The 25,981-nt window shown below is 36.6% G+C and overlaps 1 protein-coding gene across 11 annotated transcripts in view; it reads left to right on the forward strand.

Annotated features, from left to right (window-relative positions):
• Positions 1-25,981, forward strand: part of ELF2 (E74 like ETS transcription factor 2) — a 93,420-nt gene that overhangs the window by 19,331 nt on the left and 48,108 nt on the right. For 3 of the 11 annotated variants that reach the window (XM_019730822.3, XM_019730823.3, XM_074338504.2), the window contains exons 2-4: positions 6,186-6,270; positions 7,524-7,756; positions 21,971-22,136. The exons of 2 other annotated variants lie outside the window; for them this stretch is intronic. In XM_019730822.3, the coding sequence (XP_019586381.1) occupies positions 7,685-7,756; positions 21,971-22,136 (238 nt within the window). In that variant the 5' untranslated portion in view covers positions 6,186-6,270; positions 7,524-7,684. Of the gene's footprint in view, positions 1-6,185; positions 6,271-7,523; positions 7,757-21,970; positions 22,137-25,981 lie in introns of those variants that run through there. 6 more of the 11 variants (XM_074338508.2, XM_088792608.1, XM_019730827.3 and 3 more) reach the window with 4 other exon arrangements.

A 25,981-nucleotide genomic window follows, 5' to 3' on the forward strand; every position in this document is an offset into this window, starting at 1 on the left:
CAGAAGCCTCTTAAGCTGTCCTCTTCTTTTTGCTGTTTCAATTGGAAATTTTCTTCTACGTTATCTTCTAATCGCTTATTTGATTTCCTGCTTCATCTAATCTGTTGATTCCCTGTAATATATTGTTCGTTTCAATTATTGCATTCCTTATTTCTGATTGGTTCTTTTTTTATGATTTTCTATCTCCATTTTTATGTTTCCTATCTCTTTGTTGAAGTTCTCCCTGAGATCAGCAAACATTCTTACAACCAGTGTTTTGAACTCTGTGTCTGGTAGATTGCTTGACTCCATTTTGTATAGTTCTTTTTCTGGAGCTTTGTTCTGTTCTTTTATTTGGGAAATGTTTCTTTGTCTCCCCATTTTGGCTGCCTCCCTATGTTTGTTTCTGTGTATTTAGGTAGGGCTCCTATGTCTCCCGGTGTTAGTAGAATGACCTTATGTACCGTGTTTCTCTGAAAATGAAACCTAGGCAGCTCATGAGCTCTAATGCGTCTTTTGGAGCAAAAATTAATATAAGACCTGGTATCATATCATATCATATATCATATCATAAAGACTCGGTCTTATTTTAAAATAAGACCAGGTCTTACATTAATTTTTGCTCCAAAAGACACATTAGAGCTGATGGGCCAGCTCGGTCCTATTTTCGGGAAACACGGTAGTAGGTACAGCCACTAGAAGTGGCTTGGGTGTGCTTGACAGTTGGGTGGGGTGGGGTCTAAGAATTAGCAGGTCAGGGTAAAGGAACATTAGCCAGGTAGATAGAGACTCAGATATGGCAACCGCCTGTGTCTGCAAGCAGGGAGGCGGGAGGGCTTAACAAAGAAACACTGGCTTTCACCAGCTCGTTTGTCTGGGAGAAAGCTGCCTCTCCAGCCCTTGCCCTGTAGCCAGATAACTCGGTTTCTCACCATATGTCCCTGGTGCCTTTTGAACTGCTGCCCCAAAGGTGGAGCTCAGAGCGAGTGAGTCATCAGTGAATAAGTCTGTGCATGGGCCCTTTAAGAGGGTGGCCTGGGACTTCAGCCTTCCTCTGTCTCACTCATCCACAATCTCTGCTGGTTTTCTCAACCAGAAGTTGTGGAGACTTCTCTCCCTGGCACTGAAACCCTGGGCTGGGGAACCTGGTGTGGGGCTGAGACCCTTTGCTCTTCTTGGGGAGACCTCTGTAGCCAAGATATCTCCCGATTTTTTGTGGTCACACGCAGGTTTGAGACCAGCTTGTTCTGCGTCTCTGCCCCTCCTGCCAGTCTTGAGGTGGCATCTTCTGTATGTCCTTAGTTGTAGAGCATCGGTTCAGCTGGAGAATGAATATTTCATACCTTCAGATAGAGAATGAACGTTTTCATAACTTCTAAAAATAGACGTAGACCTCTTGCTTGTTCCTGCTTAATCAGGATGCTTGAAAGAGGTTGAGCTTTCATCTTGCAGGTGATGAAGAACTATTGAAGACTTGGAAGAGGCCTGATGTTATTCCGTCTTGGATAACCCTGATTTGCAGGCGATGGACTGGAAGGGAGGGAAGATTAGAGGCAAAGGGACAAATTCTGAGCCTATTACAACAATGGAGAGAAGTGATAGTAAGGACCTACACTAGGGCAGAGGATCTGAGATTATAGAGAAGGGGTCAAGAGTGAGAGACTATGATGGTGTCGATGGAGAATGGAGTCACGGATCTCGGGTTTTTAGGCAACTTGTGTGGATGTTGGGGAAGCTGAGTAAGCTGAGTGCAGTAGGAGAGGTTATACATTCAGGAAGGTAACAGAAAAAAATGAGTTTAGTTGGAGACATACTGGACTTTTCCTCCCTCACTTTTCCCCATTCCGTTTAATGACTCTTCCTGGTGCGCTGACATATCTTTGGATTCATTCTTGACTCTTCTCTTTCCCTTGCACCCCACATCCAATTTGCTAGCAAATCTTCCCATTTTACCTTCAAAATACTTCCCAAACTGACCACTTTTCACTCTTTCTAGAACCTACCATTCTGGTTCTGGCCACTATCGTTTCTCACCTAATTACTATAGTAGGTTCTAAATGACCTCCCTGCTTCTCTGTCCATATCTTCTGAGTGTTCTCAACCCAGCATCTGAGTGATCCTTATAATAATCGGGTCATCTTTCTGCACATTAACTCCTCTTTCTCCCTGGAGTAAAAGTCCGAGTCCTTGCAGAGGGCCTACATGGTCCTTATATCTGTCATCATCATGTGTTCTTTCTTCCTTTTGCTCACCTCACTCCAGCCATATTTTCCTCCTTGCTGACCTTTGAACTAGTCAGGTGTACTCCTTGTTGCAAATCTTGAATTTCCTCTTTGACTACTTACTGGCATAGCTGACTCCTACTTTTGGGTCTTTACTCATATGTCATTTTGGTAATGAATCCTTCACTGACTACCCAATTTGAAATTGTAACCCTCTTCCCTGCCAAGTATTCTGTCCCTTTGGTTCATTTGTTTCCTTAGCCTTTATCACCATCTACGTGCGTGCTGTAGATATTTTGCTTATTGTCATCTCTCCTCACTGGAATTTAAGATCTGTAAGAATAAGGACTTTTTATTCATTTATTGCTATATCTCTAGAACCAAAAACTGCTAGCATATGGTAGGTGCTCAGTTAATATTTGTTGAAGGACTGAAGTAATTAATGCAGTGCCTACCTGTGATATCCTGGAATAGATGCTTATGATTTATTCATATCCTCTTTAATTTCACAAAGAAGTAGTGGCAAGAAAGTGTCTAGTAGACAATCTGGAACCCATAAAATGGTTTAGACTGGAAGAGAGAGTTGAGTGAAACCATGGCAGCAGTACATGAGATAGCTTAGAGAGAGTGTAGAGTCAGAGGGGGACTAGGGAAGGGGCCCTGGAAGCACCTACATGGAAGGGTTGGCCAGAGAGTAGCACTGTCCTTAGATGTAGCTGAGTGGCAACCCTGCTCTGGGCCTTATGCTTTCAAGGTACTCATTTGGCCTCCCTCCAGCTACACTCCTCCTGGTAAGATGAGGATTTTGGGGGGGGGGGGAAGGGAACTAGTTCATCTGGTACCCATTTCTAAATCAAGTTCTGAGTGTTTGAACCCCAGAATTCCATGCTCATGTGGCTCTTTTCAGGTCTCTCTTCTGACTCTCCTCTCTTGACTATACCATATGTACAGACTTCTCTAGGCCTAAGGGATGTCACAGGGCTGCTGTTTGCAGGTATTTGGGCAGAATGTGGACACGTGGGCTGGGATGTCCACATGTATGTGAATGAGGCTCCTTGTAGCATGGAGTGGAGCCAAAGCTGGGAAGAGAAAAAGGGATAGGTTGCAGGCCAGAGTGGGATATGGTTCTCCCGTGCCCTCATAAGACTTGAGGGAGCCTGAGAATTCCAAATCACAACTTAGCTTCTTAGGTTGTTATAAAAGGTTATATGTATAGGAGGATAGCAGTGTGATCAAACAATATGGTGAATGTCTAAATTAAAAAAAAATTATTATAGCAAAAGACATGTTGCTATCAGTCCCCCTTAAAGTACTCCCCCTTGCTTCGAACACACTTTATCCTGTTGTTCTTGCCACTTTCTGAAATAGTTCTGAAAGTCTTCTTTTGTGAGTGTCTTTAGTTGTGCTGTCGTGGCTGCCCGAGGTCCTGAATCTATTCAAAACATTTACCTTTCATGGTCCTTTTGACTTTGGAGAAGAGCGAGCGTTGTCATGATGGAGGATGAAACCATTTGCCCATTTCTCAGGCCGTTTCCTATGCAAATTATTTCTTAAATACTCTAATAAGCCCTTGTACTAGTCAGGGTTCACTGTAGTGTTCCTGGGTACAAACTCAGCTCGCACAGTTCCATTCAGGTCAAAAAGCACAATTATCACCCTAATGACCTAAACAGATCTTGATTGACTTGCTTTTTTTGCACATGGACAACTGGGTGATTTGTATTGAATACTCGGAACCTTGTTCTCAGGATCATAACCATAGATCAAGTTTCATCTCCTGTGATGACATGTCTTAAAAAGCTGGAATCTGAAGCAGCGCGATTGCACAACTCCTACGAAATTGGCAAATGCTGTTGCTTTTGGTTGACAGTCAAAATGCATGGAACACATTTCGCACTGACTCGCTTTATGTTCACATCTGTTGTTAAAGTGCTTTGAATGGAACCATAAGATGTTCAGATCCTCAGAAATTTTCCTAATAGTCAATCACCTGTTTGATAGCATCAGTTCGCTTTCTCTTTCAACATTCTCTTGGGTTTTTGATGTTGAAGGACTTCTAATCTCGCCTTGTCTTCAATCGATTCACAAACGTGAAATCGTTCGAACCATTTGCAAACCATCTTTCTGGTCACTGCATCACCATAAACTAGTTTTAACATAATGTGTGTTTCTTTAACACTTTTTTGCAGTTTGAAACAAAACTTCATGTTAATGCGTTGTTCGTGATTCATGATTTACAGCACACTTTAAAACACAGCTTCTCTCAACTGTAGCTCATATTCAACTGACTGCACCAAACAAGTTGAAACTTGTCACACACTGTTACTAAGGTGTGACATGCCACTTCCCATATTGAAGATCCCTGCTTTTCCGTTGGATGGCACTCGGCAGCAGCATTCACCGTATTTATTGATTACATGCAATTTAACAGCTTCTTAGCTTGATTTATAACTTTAAAATATTTATACATGAGGTATACGGGCTTCCATTTGTATTTTTGCTCCAAGCCCCTCCAAAATTAGGAAATTGAAAAGGAGTAGCTGGAGAGGGAGAAGATAAATTCAGGGTAGAGTTTCAAGGAGGGAATGATCAGCAGTGTCAGTGCTTCAGAGACTGAAGTCCTGTGAAGACAGAAATGCATCCATTGGATTTGATGACCAGAATTTAGTAAATATTTCAGTTGGTGGTGATGGATTCCAGTTCCATAGGACGAGGTGTACCTGAGAAATTAGGAAGTGGAGACAGAGTGTAGAGGATTTTCCTGCTAGAACCTTGTCTGAGAAAGGAAGGAACTAGAGCAGTAGCTGGAGGGTTGTGCAGGGTCATGGAGGAGGGCTTTGCCATGTTTAAAGTGGGAGAGTCTGGTAAATGTTTGGATGTGCAGGAAAGGACCCAATGTTAAATAAGAGAAGCTTAAGGACAAAGAGGGAATAATTGATGAAGCAAGGCCTATGTTTCAGTGTGTAGGTCAGCGGATTAGCCTTTGAACAGAGGAGGGCTGTTTGAGGAGGCGTTGCGTGTTGGGATGTGTGTGCAGTGCATACATCTGGAGAGAGAGCAGGAAAGGGACTTAATTGGCAATATCATTAACATTGTTTTTTTTTTTAGTAATTTTTGGGGTTAGTTTTTAAAAAGTTGATTTTTTCGGTGGTTAGAAAAGATGATATAGGAACATTTGTGACAACATGGATGGATCTTGAGGGTATTATGCTAAGCGAAATAAGTCAGACAGAAAAAGCAGAGAACCATATGATTTCACTGATACGTGGTATATAAACCAAAAACAGCAAAAGAACAAGACAAATAAATGAGAAACAAAAACTCATAGACACAGACAATAGTTTAGTGGTTACCAGAGGGTAAGGGGGTGTGGGGTGGGAGATGAAGGTAAGGGGGATCGAATATATGGTGATGGAAGGAGAACTGACTCTGGGTGGTGAACACACAAGGGGATTTATAGATGATGTAATACATAATTGTACACCTGAAATCTACGTAATTTTACTAACAATTGTCACCCCAATAAATTAAAAAAAAATAAAAAGAAGAAAAAAAAAGTACATCTATAAAACAAATTTGATGTTACCCTCCCATTGTAAGCAGCATTCCCAAATAAAAACAGTATCTGGCTAGGGGAAAAAAAAAAAAGTTGATTTTCTACTCCTGGGGATCTGGGATTATACTGTCAGCCACTGGAAATATACACTATAATATGGGGCATAGGCTACAGATGTTGAATCTGCCCTTAATCAGTAATTGTTACTGAGTGGTAACTTAATATTTTAAGTTTCATAAAAACTTCTGATTGCTCAATAGCCTAGAAATCATTTATTATTACATTTATTATATACTGTGTGTCATCAGGCTTTGGAGATGGTTTGTAAGAAGTACGTACATACTGCCTGAATCACACCTATTTTGGGCAAAATATTTTTTAATAGAATTATATTAATACTGTCTTTCCCCCTCCCCCCCTTCTGCTAGTTCCAAAGAACTGCTGGTTTATATTTTAGCTCTTGCCAAGCTGTGAAAATAGTGAAGGATGCTTAGACTGCTTAACATTCACATTGTGAGTAAAAGTTATTTCTGCTACTATTATCTGTATGTTTAGAAAACAGAAATTGAAGATAGTCATTAGCTTGCATGATAATGGTGAGCTTTATGTGTGGGACTGTGGATTTTTCTTAAATTTTACACTTAAGATACAAATACTTCCACTTTCTGTTGATGAGATAAAAAAGGCGACTAATAGTACTGAATGGTTTTAGGTCGTGAGGTGAAATTTCTGTTGTTTTTCAGGTATTTCGTTTTTATTGTAGAAATTTATAGAAATTCTTTATTTATTTCCACATTTGTATGGTTCCAGTAGCCAAATTTAATACAGGGTGTACAGTTAATGGAATGATTTATTAGAAATGTATTTTCTTTTTAAGTATACTTAATTTTTCTGCATTCTTTAATTTTTATATAAGAAATGCTGTTAGAAATAAATCTCTAATTTCTCTATGAAAAATTTAACATATACAAAATCAAATAAAATGTATCTTTTTTAGGAATAATCTGATGCATAAATCTAGATGATGTACATGTGGATATTTATCTCTACTGGGGAAAAAAGCTTGAATTATGTTTATTTGAAACCATTTGTTATATTGCATTTTGAACCAATAGCAAAAAAAAATTACTGAGGAAAGAATGATAAATAGTAAAAGCATTCCAAATGTTTCACTACTTTATTTTCAAACTGCTCTATTTGAAAATGTAAGCAACTCAAATTAATCTGTTTTATAGTTCTTGTAGACTATTCAAAATATGAACACCAAAATGAGATTGCTACCATAGCAAAAGACAATTCTAATTATATTATTCAAATAAATAAACTAAATAAGCCAAAGAAGAATGAAATATTTACAAACCAATAAATCTTTTAATTTGTTAAGTAGGCAAATAGAAGTCTTGGTCCAGCATGTTTTATGTTTTTAATGCATAAGAGATTTAAAAATTTCTACGAAAATATTTCAGGAATACAAGTACATCTTCATAAAGGAGAAAGTTATAATATTTCACCTCTTAGAATGTAAATATCATAATGTCACCTCTGTGCAGTAAGTAGCTTGGTACGAACTTAATTTCAGTATGTTCATGAACTTGATGCTTAGAAGTAGAATGCTCATTACTGCCCTCTTTTGACACAGGGCTGTATAAAGCCTATTCCCTTTTTCTTAGCTTATAAAAATGTTAAAAAGTACATTGCAGAATAGGTTGTGCTTTATATCCTTCCTAGATATTTTTAATAACTTTTCAAATTCTTCCTCTTTTTAGGTACTCTCGTTAATCATCTTTAGAAGACTGGATTTCTGGATATCTACACTCCTCTGTTGACTTTTAAGACATGACAATGCAAACCTATAACTCTGGCAATCATCCATGAACCTTTAATTACATTGAATAATAGCATTTCAAGCTTCCTCAGGGAATACGCAATGACTTCAGCAGTGGTTGACAGTGGAGGTTCTGTTTTGGAGCTTTCCAGCAATGGAGTAGAAAATCAAGAGGTTAGGCATCCAATGTATTTCATTTCTGTTTTTCTTCATAGAATTCAATGCATGAACTAGTTTTGAAATTAATGGGAAACAGGTACTTGAGAATAGAAATGCACAGTATATGAAATTGTACATGTCCATGCCGTGTTTCCTCATTATAATTTAGGTAATAGAAGGTTGAGGGAAGGTACTGCCAGACTCACCTGAATTGTTAGAATGTGCATATATTAGAATGAACTGAACTGGGAGGAAAAAATTGAAAGAAAAAACACAAGTATTAGTTGAGAGATTTAAATTCCCGATAAAATTTATTGTTTTGGACTATAGAGTGTGTAGGTATACACTGTACTTAAATACGGAAATTAAATTCATCTTAAATTAGATTTATGTATCTTCTTTAGTTGTCGTCTTTGTTTTGCGGTTATTCTGTTCCATGTAATTCAGTGTGGGGATCCATCGTATTTTAATCTAATACATATACTTAAGAATTTAGATAATTTATAAATCAGAAAATAAACTCAGGTTTTGATATTTTACACATGTAGAATTTTTTCACTATTAGCATTTTTGGTTATTGGTATTGATAACATTAAAGAATAAGGAATGGGAGTAGGAAAATAACAGTAGCAGAAATATATGGGCTTCTAGGGCCTGGCTTCTTTTCCTATTGTTTAGTAAAGACTATATATTGGGAATGATCTAAATTAAAATATAGTAATGCTGTCACGCTAATGGACAAATACTTGGTTAGAGATGAGGTGGGAAAATGGAGAGTTTACTGTATTAAAAAAATCTGTTCTCTCTGTAGTCTGTGAAAGATACTGCTGTTACTGGTACTTAGTACCAGCACAGTGGTGTAGGTACGTGACTAAGAAACAAGCTAGGACATCAGGCTGTGTGTTCTGGACTCTGGATTCTTTTTCTTGCTTGGTTAGTGTTTGTTCAGTCTTCCAAAATAGCTATGGGCAAGTTCAGTGGGAAGGGGATAAAGTGAAGTTACTGTTTTTCTTTTGTTCTCTGTGGATCTGGTAACTCAAAAGTTCCTATCATATTTGACCTAAAACTGGTCAAAGTCCATTAAGAGAAGCCACAGCTACAGAACACACTTTATTCTCATAATCAACATCTACTTTTTCCTTGAAGATTTACTTTCTGTACGATCACTTCCAGGTATGATTCACCAAAGAGAGTAGGGACTCGGGGGGCTTCCGTCCATACATCACCCAGACCAATTATTGGTTCTTCTTTAAGTGCTTTCTCTTTGTGCTATAGTGTTATTCTGTTGGTATTTAATCCTCTGAGGGGAGCTGCCAAGAACAATAGGCAGAATAATATATTGACCTTGTGCTGATTGGGTATTGTTAATATGGGAAAAGAGTGCAACAGTTTATTTCTGGAAGACTCATATTTTCTTCCTTTACATGGAACCCCAGGTGTTCATGACCTGGAGAACTGATGATTATGGAAGAAAGAATGTGATAAATGGAGTCATTTTACCAATGCACTCTGATTAGTGTATTACCAAGACTTAACGATTTATGTGGTAGCCTTGCAGGGTGGTCACAAGCATTTTAGGTAGTATGGCGCCAGAGTGGGGGAAAATGTTTTAGGGAACTTTTTCTTTAACAAATATTAATTGACCACTTACCTTATCTTGATAAGTACCACTTATCAAGTACTTTTTTAGGCACTAGGGATAAAGTATTTCAGAATATCTCTGAAGATATAAATCAGGGCTACAGATGGATGGAGAGGTGGTAGGGGGTATTTTAATTAGGGTGGTCAGGGAAGGCTTCTCTGCAGTGGTATTTTAGTTTAGACCTAAATAAAGTAAGGGATTGGGCAATAGAAACATGTAGGGGAAGAGAATTTCAGGAAAAAAGAAAAGCTGCTAGTATCTGAAATACCTTCTAATTTTACAAAGGGAATTATGAGGACAGTAGTATTTGAAAGATGTATTTTTGTCTTATAAGCAACTTTTCAGGAATGTATCTGTAGTATATATCTATAATATTTATACTCTGAAATGTAGGGTGGGGGAGAAAATAACCTGTTAAGATTTTATAATCATAGCTCCAGAATTGGAAGAAGAAAAACAAATGTATAAAAAGTGTTGGGTACTGTTGTACACCTGAAACTAAGGTAATATTGTATGTCAACTATAATTGAAAAATAAATTTTAAAAAGGCAGTAGTGGGCAAAAAAAAAAGTGGTGGACATTTGGAGAGGTATTAATAATTTTCAGGCTTTGTTTTTATAACTTCATTTCTTACTATAAAAGTAATACATTTTATAAAATTAGGATAATGCTGTTTCTGACAAAGATACCAAAAATGTGAACTACAGTTATAGTAATGAGTGTAGATGTAAAAATCATAAATAAAATAGTTATAAACCCATAAAATGCAATCGTATGCGGAAAAACTGAATTACCAAATAGGATTTAGATACACAAGGGTAATTCAATATTAAGAAAACCATTAATATAATAAATATCCATACTAGTATAATATATGACGTGATATGTTAGTAGGAATAAAATACTTAACGAAATGGGATTTTATGAAATTCAGTATCCATTATTGATAAACTCTTAATAATGTGTGTGTGTGTATACACACACACACACACGTGCGCATATATATGTATTTCCTTAACACTATAAAAAAATAACTGTTACAAGTCAATAGCCAGAATCCTGTACTGGAGTATTTTTTTTAAAGTTGGAAAGAATATGAGTGCACACACTACCTTTACTATTATTTAATATTTTTCTGCAATCTGGGAAGATAGTGAAAAAATACAAATATTACAAAAGAGACAAAATTATTGTTTACAGATAATATGATCCTGCACCTGGGTAAACCAGAGGGAATCTATAAAAACTCATTAGAACTAATAAGAATCCTTGGTAGTTTGGCAGAAACAAAATTAACACAAAAAATACCTAACTTTCTTTTGTAAGGACTGTAGTTAGAAGAGATCATGGAGGATAAGATCCCTTTCAGAAAATTAACAAAAAAGTAAAATGTTGAGGAATAAATGTAAAAGACATATGGGACTTGTTTGAAGAAAATTCATAATATTGAAGTACATAAGAGAAGACTTTAATAAACAAAAAGATATTTTTTGTACTTAGATAGGAGAGATGGGAAGGGTCAGTACTGTGGAGGATGTCATTTTCCTTCAATTAGTCCATATATTGAATTCTGTCTATCAAATGTATCTAACACATGAAACCACAGTTTTGAAATGTTGGTGCTATCGTGGGAATGTTTGTGTCCTTCCAAAACTCATATGTTGAGTTCTGATCCCTCATGATGATGACCTTAGGGAGGTGATTAGGTCATGAGGGAGGAACCCTTATGAATGGGATTAGTTCTCTTATTAAAGGTTCCAGAGAGTCCCCTACCCCTTCTGCCATGTGAGGCTACAGCAGTAAGTGTGACCCAGACGAGGGCCCTGACCCAGTCATGCTGGCACCCTGAACTTGGACTTCCAGCCTCCAGAACTGTGAGCAGTAAGTTTCTGCTGTTTATAAGCCACCCAGTCTGTGGTGTTTTGTTATAGCAGCCTGAAAGGACTGAGACGATTGGGCAACAGGCAGACAGGACTGTGCTTCCTGAGAAAAGAGCAGGTCTGATTGCACTGGCTTATTGGTTGGAGCCACTTTCTGGACCACAGTGTGGAGAGGAAGAGCTCAAGCGGAGCGAGACAGTCTCACTGAATTGAAACAAAATTTGGGATTTGGAGAGGCTAATGTAACTAATGAGAGGGCTGGAATATCGGAGGAGGAAGCTGCCCAGAGGAAGAATACCAGAACTCTGCCTCAGGTTACCCCAGTCTTTAGATAAGTGAGCTGCCCAGGTGTAGTATGAAATTCTGTGAAGCCCGGCAAAGAAAGACCAGAAAGGTGTGTAAGCTCAATAAATTATTAAAAAATTCACAGAGTTCACTCAGGGCTGGCAGATACTAGAATTCCAACCAAATTAAAGTAGAGTAGAGCAGAGAGCCCAGGACATTCAGTAGAGACTCCAGAAGAGTCATGCCTTATAGTAGGGCTAAGCTAGCCCTAGAATAAAGGGTACTTCAAACTTGTCATGAGAAGGTTTAAAAACAGGCATTGAAAGTTTATCCATAGTAACTTAACTATCCGTCATAGTAAACATTAAAATAAGACAACAAAATGTAGCACCCAACAATGTAAAATTTACATATCTGACACCCAACCATGTGAAGTGCAAAGAAGCTAGAATAATATAACCTATAACTTGGAGGAAACAAATTATAACTTGTCAGTGAAAACAGAAACAGATGATAAAGATGGTGAAATTAGCAGATAAGACTTCAAACTAGCTGTCATAAATATACTGAATAAGTTAAAACATGAACCTCCAATGAGAGGTATAAAAGAACCAAATGAAACTTCCAAAAATGAAATATATACTATCTGAAAAGAAAAATTCATTGGATAGGATTAAAAACAGATTAGGTAGTGCAGAAGAAAGGACCAGTGAATTTGAAGAGAGCAATAGAAACTACATTATGAAGCACAGAAAAAGCAAAAAATCCCAAACAAAAAACCCCTTAGATTTGGTTACCTGTCTGACAAGATCAAGTTGTCTAACATACATGTATTTGAGTCCCAGAATGAGAGGAGAGGAAAACAGAAAAAACAAACAAAAAAACCCACAAAGAAATAATGGCCATAAAAAATCTCCAAGTTTGATGAAGACTATAAACGAAAAGATCTGAGAGAATCTTAAACCCCAAGCAGGACAAAGCATAGAGCAAATAGACACTTGAAGCACATCATAATAAAATTGTTGAAAGCCAATTTCAGAAAGAAAATCTTAAAAGCATCTAGAGAAAAAGATTTCTATATACAGAAAAACAAAGTTAATGACTACAGACATCTTGACCGAAACTATGCAAGTCAGTAGATAATGACTTCTTTAAAATGCTGAAAGACTGAAACTTGTCAACCTACAATTATATATTCAGTAAAAATGTCCTTCAAAATGAAGCCTTTTTTCAGACCGACAAAAGCTGCAAGAATATATCACGAGGAAACCTGTGTTATAAGAAATATTAAAAGCAGTTCTTTAGGCAGAAGATAAACGAGACTTAGATATACCAAATGGAAACTCACATATACATAAAAGAATGAAAAGCACTGAAGAAATAGCTAATGTGTGAGTAAATATTAAATACTGTTTAAAATCAGTTTTTAATTTTTAAAAAGCTAATTGTTTATAACAAAAATATGAACAATGTGCTGGGGTTTATAAGGTGACGTAAATGTATGATGATGGTAGAACAGGATGGGATGAGGGAATTGGAAGAATACTTGTGTAAGCTTTTTATATTACACATAAAATAATAATAATTGTAGATTAACTGTGGTAAGTTAAACATATTATAAAGTCTAGAGTACCACTAAAAACTGAAGCAAAGAAGTATAGCTAATAAGCCAGTATTTGAATTAAGAAGGGTACTAAAAAATACTCATTTGAAAAGACAGAATAAAAGGAAGAAGGACAAATAAATGAAACAAATAATGAACAAAGATCGTTAGATTTAAGTCCTGTTTTATTGATAATGTTAATTGTAAATATTCTAAACAGTCCAAATAAAATGCAGATATTGTCAGATTGGGTAAAAAAAAAAAGGCAAACCTATTTTTTCCCCCTTCTGCCTCCCTCCGCCCGCACCTCCACTTGGGTTCAAGCCATTGTTTCTCAGTCTAGTTGTGTAGGATGCGTCTCCCTGGCCCATGCTGGTATTATGAGCCTTGCACTTCCCCGGGCTGAGGCAGTTGGTCGCTGGTTGTCAGCTGCTCACAGCAGCTCAGGGCAGTTCTTGCTGGCTGCCGGCTGCTTGAGCAGCCCAGCTCCAGGGAGAGCTCTTGTTCACAATCTTAGCTGTGGTGCAACTCACTGGCCCATGTGGGAATAGAACTGGCGACCTTGGCGTTAGGAGCACTGCGCTCCAACCACCTGAGCCACCAGGCCTGCCTGGCAAACCTATTTATGTTTCATATGAGAAATTCATTTTAAGTATTAATGCAGCTTAAAAGTAAAACTATAGAAATAGATATACCATGCAAATTTAATCATAAAAAGACTGAAGTGGTTTCAGGACAAGAGTATTACCAGGGATAAACATAAACATTTCGTCAAGAAGACTTAGCCCTAAATATGTATGCAATATTAGAGCTTCAAAATACATGAAGCATAAACTAACAGAACTGAAAGAAATAGATAAATCCACAGTATTAATTGGAGATTTCCTCTCGGTAATTGATAGAACAATTAGTGAATCAGTGAGGATATAGAAGACTTGGCAAACATTATCAATCAACATCACCTAATGGACATTCATGGAACACTACCTAACAGCACCAGAATACACATTCATTTCAACTGCATGTGGACAATGAACCAAGAAGATCATATGCTAGGCTATATGTCTCATAATTTTTAAAGGATTGAAATCATACAGAAAAGGTTGTCTGACTAAACCAGAATTATATTAGACATTAGCACAAAAAAGATGCTTGCTAAAATCTCCAAATACATGGATAATAAATAGCTCACTTTGATAAAACCCATGGATGATAGAAATGCAAATTTAAAATGCAAATTGAGCCCACAAGGAGATACTACTGCATAGTTACACAGAGTGGTGAAAAATACAAAGAGTAATACCATGTGTTGGAAAGGATGTAGAGCAACTGGAATTCTTGTACATTTCTAGTGGGAATGTAAAATAACCACTTTGGAAAATAATTTGACAGTTTTTAAAAAGTTAAATGTACACTTGCCATATGATCTGGTAATTTGACTCAGGTAATTATGGAATGGAATGGAAAGGATGGGAGGGGAAGAGCAGGATGTCACTAGGAGCGGTGCAGCCATATGAACATAGGTGAATGGATTAACAATTGGTATCCATACAACGGAATTCTTAACAATAAAGATAAATTAATTGCTGACACATGCAACAACATGTATAAATCTCAACATTATGTTTATTTGAAGAACTCAGACCCAAAAGAGCACAAACTGCTGATTCCTTATATATGAAATTTTAGAAAAGGCAATTTATAGGGCTTGAAATCAGATTGGTGGTTGCCTAGGCCCCTGTAGGTGGGGTGGGAGGAGTAGGTGGTACTGATGAGGGTTTGACTGATTTAGGGGGAGCAAGGGAACCTTCTGGTGTGATGGAAATGTTCTAGTTCTTGATTGTGATGGTAGTCGTAGGGATGTCTACATTTGTGAAAATACCTAGGGAAAGTCAATTAAAAACAAATTATTTGTTGAGATAGATTCTTCCACAGTTTTGCAAATGGTATTTCTTGTTAAAGTTTTCAAATTACCCCTATAGGCTTTAAGGGTTTGTTTGTTTGTTTGTTACTGTTGTTCCATTTGTTATTTTTAAATGAAAAAAAGGAAGTATTTTGATTTTTCTTAGTTATACAGGATTATTGTAAAACACAGTAAACTCAGACATACTGAGAAAATGAAAATCCCTTGTTGATCACCTCTCTAACAAGGTTAGTGATAGTTTGAGATGTGTATTTCCAGACTTTTTAATGCATATGTAAGATAAATATATAAATAGAATTATACAGTAGAACTGTCCTGTTACCGCCCCCCCCCCTTATTTGTATCATGGATATTTTTCCATGAAGTATATAGATATCTGCCTTAACCTTTTAATTGATGTTGAATAGTCCATCATTGTGTGGATATATGGTAAAGATTTAATCCATTACTGATGGGCTTTCTTTTTCCTTCTTTTCTTTTTTTGCATCATGACCATCGCGGTTAGGGGACTTGTCTTAAAATTTTGTTTGCTTAGCAAGCGCACTGCATTTATTTTAGTGACATATTTATTTGGAGTGGTTCCTGCGGTAAACTGTTGAGGGGAAATTAGTTCCCCAGAGCCTGACACACTGTGTGTTTCATTTTTGATAAGGCTTTGAAGGTGGCCTTACTCTACCACAAAAGAAGAAATGTGAAACAAATTTATATATTTTTAATATACTCCTGAATTTCATGTCTTTCAGTGTATTTGTAACAGGGATGAAAGGGTAACAATATACTGCCTTCAGCCATTATACGGTATTTATGTTTGGAAACTTGTGATCTACTTGGAGAGCAATGACTTGAGTGCGTTTACAAAAGCGCTGTGGAGGTGAACACTGCAGTGTTGCACGGGTCCTGCCTCTTTAAGATTCTCTCTCCTTGAATGAAGTTTTTGAGATCACTGTTAGTGTTTATAGTCGGGTTGCCAGAGAAAATATAGGCTGTTCTTTTGAATTTCAGACTAACAACAGATAACTCTGTAAGTATGTCCCAAATATTGCATAGGACAGTCTTTTTTTTCCCTTTTTTCTTTCTTTAAAATTTCCAGGCCGATTTTATTAAGCTTATGCTCAAGTACAAGGGAGACAGCACAGAGGAAAGGAAGGTCCTTGGAACTGGCTCTGGGGCTGGGCTCTGTTCTGGCTGCTTTCATAAGCTGGGGACAAAGCAGGACCCCGGAAATGGCAGGCTTTATGAAAAACGCCGGCTTTTTGAAAGTCGCGGGCTTTCTTTACCGTTAAGTTGCCTAGTAACCATGTTCAAGCCTATGCATGGGACATTTTTACACTTATTATTCATTATCTGAAATTCAAATTTAACTGGATATTTTATGTTTTTATTTGCTAAGTCGAACAACCTTAGATTATGGGGAACTAAGTAGGTTGTGCCAAGGCCTGCTGAATCTTGATTTCATTCAAATTATTATGTAATTTGGTGACTTGAGCAAGATTGTTGTGATCCTAAGTAAAATAATTTAGTGGATGTGTAAGTTTTTGCTATTCTTATAAAACAGAATCCTGATTCCATTTCTACCCTTATTCCCTAGTAAAAATAGCTAACTCCTCTGTACAGTACAAAGCAACAATTATCTGCAGTCTGTATGCAGTGGCCTGTGGTCCCCTTTCATTTGGTAGAGAAAAAGCTTGTGACGTTACTTGGCATTGTAGATTAGCAAATGTTGAAACTATGAAAACCTGTTAATATTAAAATGTCTTGAGCTTTATCATTCTTCGAAGCAAGCTACACATACTTAAATGCCACTTCAGTTTATACGAAATGTACGTTGTTGGGGAGGATATAAAAGTTGATTCTTGATCTCAAACATCTTACTGTCTTGTCCAGGAGTTGGATCTGTAAACATAATTATAATGCAAGATAATGAACAGTGGTAATATTTGGCAAACAACGTGTTCTAGAAGTACTTACATGGACAAACTGATTCAGATTGGGGGCTTACAGAAGACTCCCTAAACTGGGCCCTGAGTGGATGAAAAGGATTTGGGCAGATATGGAAGGTAGTTTCAGGCTGTAAAGTAACATAAACCAAAGTCATTGAAGCTTTTACCTTTGGGAATTAGGGGCAAAGCAAGTAGTTGAACAGCTATGTGAAGTAATATAGGAAATAAGGCTGTAAAGTGGTGTATTTGTTTCTTTGGGCTGTTGTAACAAAGCACCATAAACTGGGTGGTTGAAACAAGATATTTGTTCCCTCTCAGTTCTGGAGGCTGGAAGCTCGTAATCAAGGTGTTGGCTCTAAGGGATTATCTCTTCCGTGTGTCTCTCCTAGCTTTTGGTAGCTTCAGGCGTTCCTTGACTTGACGATGGCGGCTTCCCTCTGTCTCTCTGTGTCCAAATTTGCCCTTTTTATAAGGACATGGTCATATTGGACTAGGGCTCATCCTAATGATGTCATCTTAACTATCATTTGCAAAGACCCTACTGGTAGTGGGAGTTAGGACTTCCAACATCTTTTGGGGGACACAGTTCAACCCTTAACAGGTGGGTTGAGGGTTACATTTCAAAGAGTGTTACAAACCATTGTTTAATATGTTAAACTTTCCTTTTAGACAAATAGGGAGTCATGCAAGGGTTTTGTACAAAGAATACAAACAATTCTGATTGTAATGTGAAAAGAGGCCCGCCATAGTTGAGGGCAAGTAGTATTACTATTGTTACAATGCAATAATAGCTTCCACTAATTGAGTATTTACTATGTGCTAGACACTGTGCTAAGTACTTTGTGCATATTTAATTTTCAAGGGACTTTGTGAAGTATGAATATTATAATCTTTCTTAAATATGAAGAAACTGAAGTTTAGAGAATACAGGGTGGGGAAATAGGGAGATATGTTGATCATTTGTTCCAGTTGCACATGTGAAGTTTGAAGTATTGACTGAATATTCCTGTAGTGATGTTTAAAGTGGGTAGTTTAAAATTTGGGTCTGGGGTTTAGGAGATGGGTCAGAGGGAAAGACAAATATTTAGTAATCATCAGCAGAGACGCGCTATTTGAAATGATAAGCATGGGTCGGCTTGCCTGGGATAGCAGTATAGAGGAAAAGAAAGGAGATGCCGAGGACAGAACTCTAGTGGGCTACATTTGAGTCACCGGAGATGGAAGAAGAGTCAGAGGAGATGCTTGAAAGTAGAGTGGTAGAAAGAGACCAAAATTGATGGAAGAAAGAATTTTTAAAATGAGGCGATGGTCATTGTGTAGTCTGCAGAATGGCAAACAAGGATGAAAACAAATAGAATTTGGTCTTTATTGACATATTGAGAGAAGAATTTCAGTGAGGGGGTGGAATCCAGATTACAAGTATATGTAGATAATGAGTCAAGGAGTTACTGTCTTTCTGAGAAGTGTATGCAGGTATAAGGAGCAAAGATATGGAGTTCAGCTGAAAGAAAGGAGACGATTTTTTTAAAATAAAAAAGAGATTTTTGTTTTATTATGGTTAAAGGGAAGGGACCATTGAAATGTCAAAACAAAACCCAACTAAGATGTAAGAGAGAGAAGAGTGGGTCCAGAATCCTAATTGGTGGGGAAAAGAGTATAGATGGAGGAATTGGCCTTTTACAGAATTGTAGTCCTCAAGTATTTCGTCGTTTAGAAAGTTCGATTTATTTCCTACTGGTAGGATGAGAGGATGGGTGGTTCAGAATATAAAATAATCTCAGATTAATGTTACTATTAAATGTAGATTTAATTAGATTTCAGGGGAATGAAAGAAGTTTTAAGTCCTTTGGATTATATATAAGTAAAATATTCGCTGCTTGGGTTAATACTATTTCAGATGCAACCGTGTTTCCCTGAAAATAAGACCTAGCCAGACAACCAGCTCTAATGCATCTTTTGGAGCAAAAATTAATATAAGACCTAGTGTTATATTATACCCGTTATTATATTATGTTATGTTATATTATATTATTATATTATAAAGACCCGGTCTTATGTCTTAAAATAAGACCGGGTCTTATATCAATTTTTGCTCCAAAAGACGCAATAGAGCTGATTGTCTGGCTAGGTCTTATTTTCAGGGAAACACAGTACTTGTGATATTGCTTTCTGAGTTTCTGATGAGTCTGCCTACCTATGCTTCTCATTAACAGCTGTTTTATAGCTGGGTGGTGCTACCTATGCGTTGACCGAGGGGCATGGTGATTCAACTTTTATTATATATAATTCGTGAGAATGAAATTTTTTAACAGTAAAAAGTTACTCACATTTTTTGCCTTTATACAGTGTGTGGAATTCAGTGTTAATATTCAGCATGTACTTTTTAAAAAAACTTTGCTTTATCTTTGTTTTTTAATTTAAAATTATTTTGTGAAATGTTTGATACAAAGTGAAGCGTGTATAAAATATATTTCAGTTTAAGCATAATAAAAAGAATACATATTATCCATCAGTCAGGTTAAAAAAATAGAAATTACTAGTATTTTAGAATACTACGTGTGTCCTTTTCTCATGTCCCCATCCTCGTCCCCAGAGGTGCCATTATCCTGGTTCTGTGTTGTCATTCCTTTTCTTTATAGTGTTAGTTATTGTCTGTGTATATATTCCTAAACAGCACATTGTTTACTTTGAAAAAATGAATAGTGACCAAGCTAACTGAGTTAGGAAGGGGCAGCATTACCATAGTTGGATGAAGCTCCAGGAAAAGGGCTGACTAGTTTGGCGTCAGGTTCATTGGGTTTCAAGAGCTGTCATTCAGGCAGTTGGTAAGCAGTGTCACGAGGTAGTTCTTGGAAGCATGGGGCCATCTTGGTCAGGCATCGGGCATGTTTGTTCTGCAGATTTATGGTCACATGGAAAGAGTGCTGCTTTTTTTGGGGGGGGGGGTTCCCTCGCTCTTTGTGATCTTCTTCTGGCACTTAGGAGTGGAGCAAAGCAGAACACACCCAGGAGGTGAAATGAGTGTTCTCAGCTGATCCAGGTAGCAAGGTAATGTGAGGGGAAGAGGTTCATCAAGACAAGCCAGATATGAGTGAAAAGCTAGAAGAGGCTTATGTGGGCATTCTGTCCTTTGGAACAGTGTCAGCGGTTGTCTTGATGTTGACAGTTTATCCTGCTGTCCCAGAGTCCCACTGCTACAGTCTGGACTGGCTGCCCTGTAAATCCAGTGCACAGCTGGCATCCTGGAAGCTCTTCACAGCCCTCCTGAAAATTAGTGTTACCTCTCTCTCATGTTGCTCTCCTATATTCTGTATCTTAAGTTGATTTTTTTAAATTAAAAATTGGCTCTTTTTTTGATGGAATATATTCTCCAATTGTTTCTTGAGAAAGGATGCATGGAAGGTAAATGTTTTGAGATCTTTTCATGTCTGAGAAAACCTTTATTCTACTTTCATAAGATGGTTTGACTGGGTGGAAAATTCTAGGTTGGAAGTAATTTTCCTTTGTAATTTTGAAGAAATGGCTCTATTGTTAACATCTTTCCAGTTTGATGGTTGAGAAGACTGAAGTGCGCCTGATTCTTCGTATGTGACCTGTATTTTCTTTCTAGAAGCTTCTCTTTTGTCCCCAGTATTGTGATATTTCACAGTAGTGTGCCTCAGTGTAGGTCTCCTGTAACGTTTTTATACTAAACATTTGGTAGGTCCTTTCAAATTAGTACCTTATGTCTTTCAGCTCTAGAAAAATGTCTGGAATACTTTGATTTCTTTGCAACCTTCCCCACCACCCACTCCCCAGTTTCTTTTTCTGGAGCTCCTGTTATTCAGATATTAGACCTCCTGAACCAGTCCTCTAATGTTCTCTTTTCTCTCCTATTTTCCATTGCCTTATCTTTTTTCTCTGGTTCCTGGAAGACTGCCTCAATTTTATCTTCCAAGCCTCTGTTTTTCCATCTTCGTTATTGTGTTTTTAATTTTTAAGAAGTTTTTATTTTTTAATGTTATTAAATTATATTCTTTTCTTGTCTTAAGGTTATAATATCTTCTCTTATTTCTGAGGAATATGAATATATATAATATATATGAATATGAATATATATTATATATGTATATTGTACACACACACGCACACATATAAGTATGTCTGTATATGTTCTGTGTTAGAGGCTTTTCCTTGGTTGTCTGCTCATAATTAACAGTGGAGGACTGAAAGGCTGATGGGAAACTGGTTTTGGTCCAGCACTGATACTACATAGCAAATGTGCCTAATATATCTCAAAGATGCTCTTGTTTCTCTTTCTGGAAAAGTAACTCTCCAGTCTTCTACTGAGGTGGGGAGGGATGGTTGCCTAGCATCACGGCAGAGGAAGCAGGTCTAGGAATCAGAATGCTTTTCGACCAACTTTAATGGAATCTTCCTTGTTTTACCCTCCACTCCCCGCTTTCTCTATCACCTGCTGCTCCTACATTTCCGAACGTAATTGTTACTGCCTTCTGTGCATTCTCCAGTGTAAAATAAGTTGTTCTCAGCTTTGTTTTTGCTGCCAGGCTATGATTTGGCTTTCCTAGGTCTTCTAAACCACTTAGTATTCACCCATTCACTTTCAGTCTTCCAAGATTTTGTTGCTCTTACCTCTTCTCCTTATGTGTTTATGTGTCAAAGTCTCTTACTGTGTTTTAGTGGGCTTTCATGAGAGAGTGAAACTATATGCATGTTTTCAATTTGCCATCTTAATCTAAAGCCCTGATTATTTAAAATGTTTAATCTCTATGTCTCACCTCTTGAGACTTGAAAAGATTGTTAGCCTTTTTCATCTCTTGTTTTTATGTTCATATTTATAATATGCGAAGCTCATTGTGTGGATTCCTTGAGACTCTGTGAACTCAAGGATTTATAACTGAATCCAGAATTTGTGAATAAAAAGGTTGATTGTTTTTTAAATTTTGCTCTTGTAGGAAAGTGAAAAGGTTTCTGAATACCCAGCAGTGATTGTGGAGCCAGTTCCAAGTGCCAGATTAGAGCAGGGCTATGCAGCCCAGGTTCTGGTTTATGATGATGAGACTTATATGATGCAAGATGTGGCAGAAGAACAAGAAGTTGAGACCGAGAATGTGGAAACAGGTAGACATTTCATAAAATGCTTATTATTTATAACGTTCTTATTTTGTAAGTAAGTGTCAACATTACTATTGCCAGATACATAATATATCAAAGAACCTCTTTGTAATGCTATGTAGTATAGATTGGAAACTAGTGGAAATCTCTTGTAAGGGAATTTATAGAGATACAAGAAGTTCTACATTATAATTTTTTGAGGTATAACAGAATCTCATACCATGGAGCCTAAGGACAAAATTACAGGCCCACAATAATTAAATTATTTTTATTGTTTTTTCCCCGGGAGTGCGAATAACAGCTAGTTGTTATTTACTTATAGAAGTAAATAGGCTAGTATATGAGGATAACTTTTTTAATTTAAAAAATAAGTATAGTATTCTCATTCTACAACAGATTAAGAGTTTCTTTGAATCAGTATTTTGGGGCAGTATAATTCATTTTTCTTAGGTCAGAAGCATCTTTGTAGTAGCCTATCAGCTTCCTCTTTTTGTCATCTCAGAAGTTATGGTATTTCAGTTTGTCTGTGGCGAGATAACTGTATGTTTAATTGGGTGTTAGTATGTATAATTCTTGGAGAACCTTTTAATTTTTGCTATTGACCCTTAAGTAAATTTACCTGTAGGATTGTAGTGGCTATTTTGTAACAAACATTAAAATTTATCTTTAGCTATTAATGTGGGAACAGAATCCTTATGTTTGGTTTACAATCCTAATAAAAATGTTTAAGTATTTAGATAAATTTCTATAAATGCAGCAAAGTCTCATGATTAAAAATTTTCAGTATTTGATATATTGTGCTTGTTGAGGCCCAGTAGCACTCCCTAGGACTTGCTTAAAGCTGGTCTTCCTCCAGCTCTATTTTTTGTTGAGTTGAGGGGTTGGAGCAGTGGTGTCAACAGTCTTCAGAGCAGTGGTGTCAACAGTTTCAGCAAATCCCATGTGATTGGTAATCAATTCATTTTATCAAAACAGGTTGCTAAACACTTCATAAAGACTTCAAGACTAGAGTCTGGTGTGGTACCTGATTTATAATAGATAATTCAAAGGGCAGGAAGATACGTGTATTTTTCTGATAGTTTGGAGAGTTTTTCAGGTAGAACCTGGAAGTCTAATGGCAGAGATGAATTTTCTTCTTGAGGAAAAGCATGGGAAGAACAGCTAAAAGTATTATGTTTGATGATATTTTGAAGTAGCTGTTGTAACTGATTGTATTATAGGAGCATAACTAAACAAAACTAATAGCACAAGAAAAAAGTATGATAGCTAAAGTTGAATGTAAAAAAAATAGAATGTGTGAAAAATGAAAACTACAGTGCCAAATTTGCATCAGTGGAAAATTATGGCATTTATCACGTTAAAATATCAGAGTAGTCAGCCAGATCTTACTGATTGTACAAGTGATGGTCAGTGCTTCATTAATTTAAATTTCTCAGCTAAAAACAATTCCAAGTAGGAATGAAATATAATCCATTTAAAGCATTTAATTTGCTTGGTCTTGAACTCTGAGGGTAATGCTTTTATTTCAGGATAGAGATATGAGTGATTGTGATATTGAAAAAGGGGATATGCAAAATCTGGGTAAAAGAACAGCTACTTTTGTGATATTTTAAAAGTACTTTTTGAACACTTGATAATATTTTTTAGATTTATTTTTCTTCAACACAAAAAAGAAATGTTAATAAGTAATTCACATTACTCTAAAATAGTCTAAATGTTCCTGCAAAGTTCATCTTACATTTTTAATTCCGTACTGGCTTATGGATTTTTAATGAAATCTATGCTTACTTCTAAAAATAAAGAATAGTATAGAATTATTGTCTGTCTTTACAGGACAACCCTGTAACAACTTAGAATTTTTCAGCTATAACTCTTTTAAAGGCAATGTTAAATTCATAGTGAAAACTGCTGGCTCATACATGTATAATTACAACAGTTTAAAACACTCGCATTTAGTCATCATAAGGCATGCAGATCATAGAGTGTATAATATACGAAGTTACGTTAAAATACTGTCACTCATGGGTTTTTAATGTAACATTATAAGGATCATTAATATGTATAGATTAGTTTAGAATAGCTAATCTGAGCTTAATTTTGTTTTTATTTAAAGAATCAAATGCATTTTTAAACCAGTTAAAATCTGAATAAATTTTTATTCCTCTGACATTAAAAACATGACAAATGAATAAAGGTTGTTGTGATTCATCCTAAGGCATGTTCCCTGTTAGGCAGTAGATTAAGGTCAAGCTCGTTTCTGTGGTGATATAGTTTTAACTTAAATTCCAGACGTGTGAATTTTGGAGAAGAGTCTGACTAGGAAAAAAAGGGAAGGAATATTGACAGGATGGCTACAGCAGTTTTTATTTGGTGGATTGGTGGAAATGAGATTCATACAGAATAAGATTTCCTTTTGTACATCTAGGAAACACTTTCTGGAATGCTCCTACATTATAACTTAGATTATATTAGTCTAAAAATGTTCATAATATTTATTGACCTGTATGTCAGTTGTCGGCATGTTTGCATTGAACATTTTCTTTCATTCCTGTATCCCCATATGTATATATCCACACCAGAAACAATGTTCGTGCCAACCAGGCAGGAGTACTGAAATCTTCTAATGATGTGTACTTAGCCATCTTCGTTATTTTGTGAATAAAGTGACTTCTCATTTTGTTAGGTATAATTATAGGCTATTTTGCTTCACCTTTTTGTATTCTAAAAGTGCATTTCCCTCACAGACCTTATATGCAATAGTAATCCTCTCTTAAATTTTATAGGAAAAACAAAACATATTTTGAAATTTTAAAAATAAGCATATTCATCTAAGCCTATAAACTGCTTTTTGATGATAACTGAGGATTAATAATCATGAGAAGCCTTTCAGGAGTAGTGATGCAGGGTGGGCGAAGGGCGGTGGTGACCGTGGCGGGCCGCTGCGGACTCCGCCAGCTCTGGGGGCTGCTCTGGAGGGTAAGCTGCGCGTAGAGAGGAGTCTCCTGCATTCCCTACTAAGATTTGAAAAGCAGTTTTTATGTTTACTGAAAAAAAAAATTATATATTTGTAGTAAAATTTAAAAGGTTATAACAGATTACCATTTAAAAAGTAACAAGTTTATGCCAATGTGATTAATAGTAGATAAGTCTTAATAGAAATCTTTTAAGACATGTCTGAGAAGATTGAGCTTTTAGGATCTGTTTCTTCATCTTACACCTTAACTTACTATATTTATCCTCTTAACCTTCCATTTAACTTTATGAGAATATATCAATAAATACTTTACATTTATTATGTGCAAGGACACTGTTTGCAACATGTTTCTTTCCCACAGGGAGTTAATTTAGTTAAATTAGAACACACACACACTATAATCAAAATACAAAGCAGTATAGAATCAATTGAGTGCAATTTACAAATTCAAAGAAATTTTCAGAAGAGGACAGTTCAATTTACGGTATTAGGGAATGTTTTAGAGAAAGTACAGGAGGACAGATGGGCAGATAGGAGGCAGGTGGAAGGCACTTTAGACTAAGGGAAATGGCATTAATAAATGGGTGGAATATTGAAATTCAAGGTATGTTTAAAAGATATTGAGTAAATAAGACATTGACAGGAGGTTCCATTAAGAGTTGTGACTAGATTGTGATATGAACCCAACAGGCAGAAGTTAGGCATATAAGGTGCAGAAATATTTGGAAGGTTTTGAGTAGAAAGTACTACGTATTGAGTATCTCAGTAGACAGAATGAATTGCAGGGTAAAAGAGGAAGCAGGAAGACTAGCTGTTGTACTAGGAATCAAGGGACGACTTGAGAAATAGTCAAACAAGGTAGAAGCGATAGGGACAG

This window comes from Rhinolophus sinicus, chromosome 15 (assembly GCF_057876585.1).
Source record: "Rhinolophus sinicus isolate RSI-liver-muscle chromosome 15, RSI-T2T, whole genome shotgun sequence".
Classification (NCBI taxonomy): domain Eukaryota; kingdom Metazoa; phylum Chordata; class Mammalia; order Chiroptera; family Rhinolophidae; genus Rhinolophus; species Rhinolophus sinicus.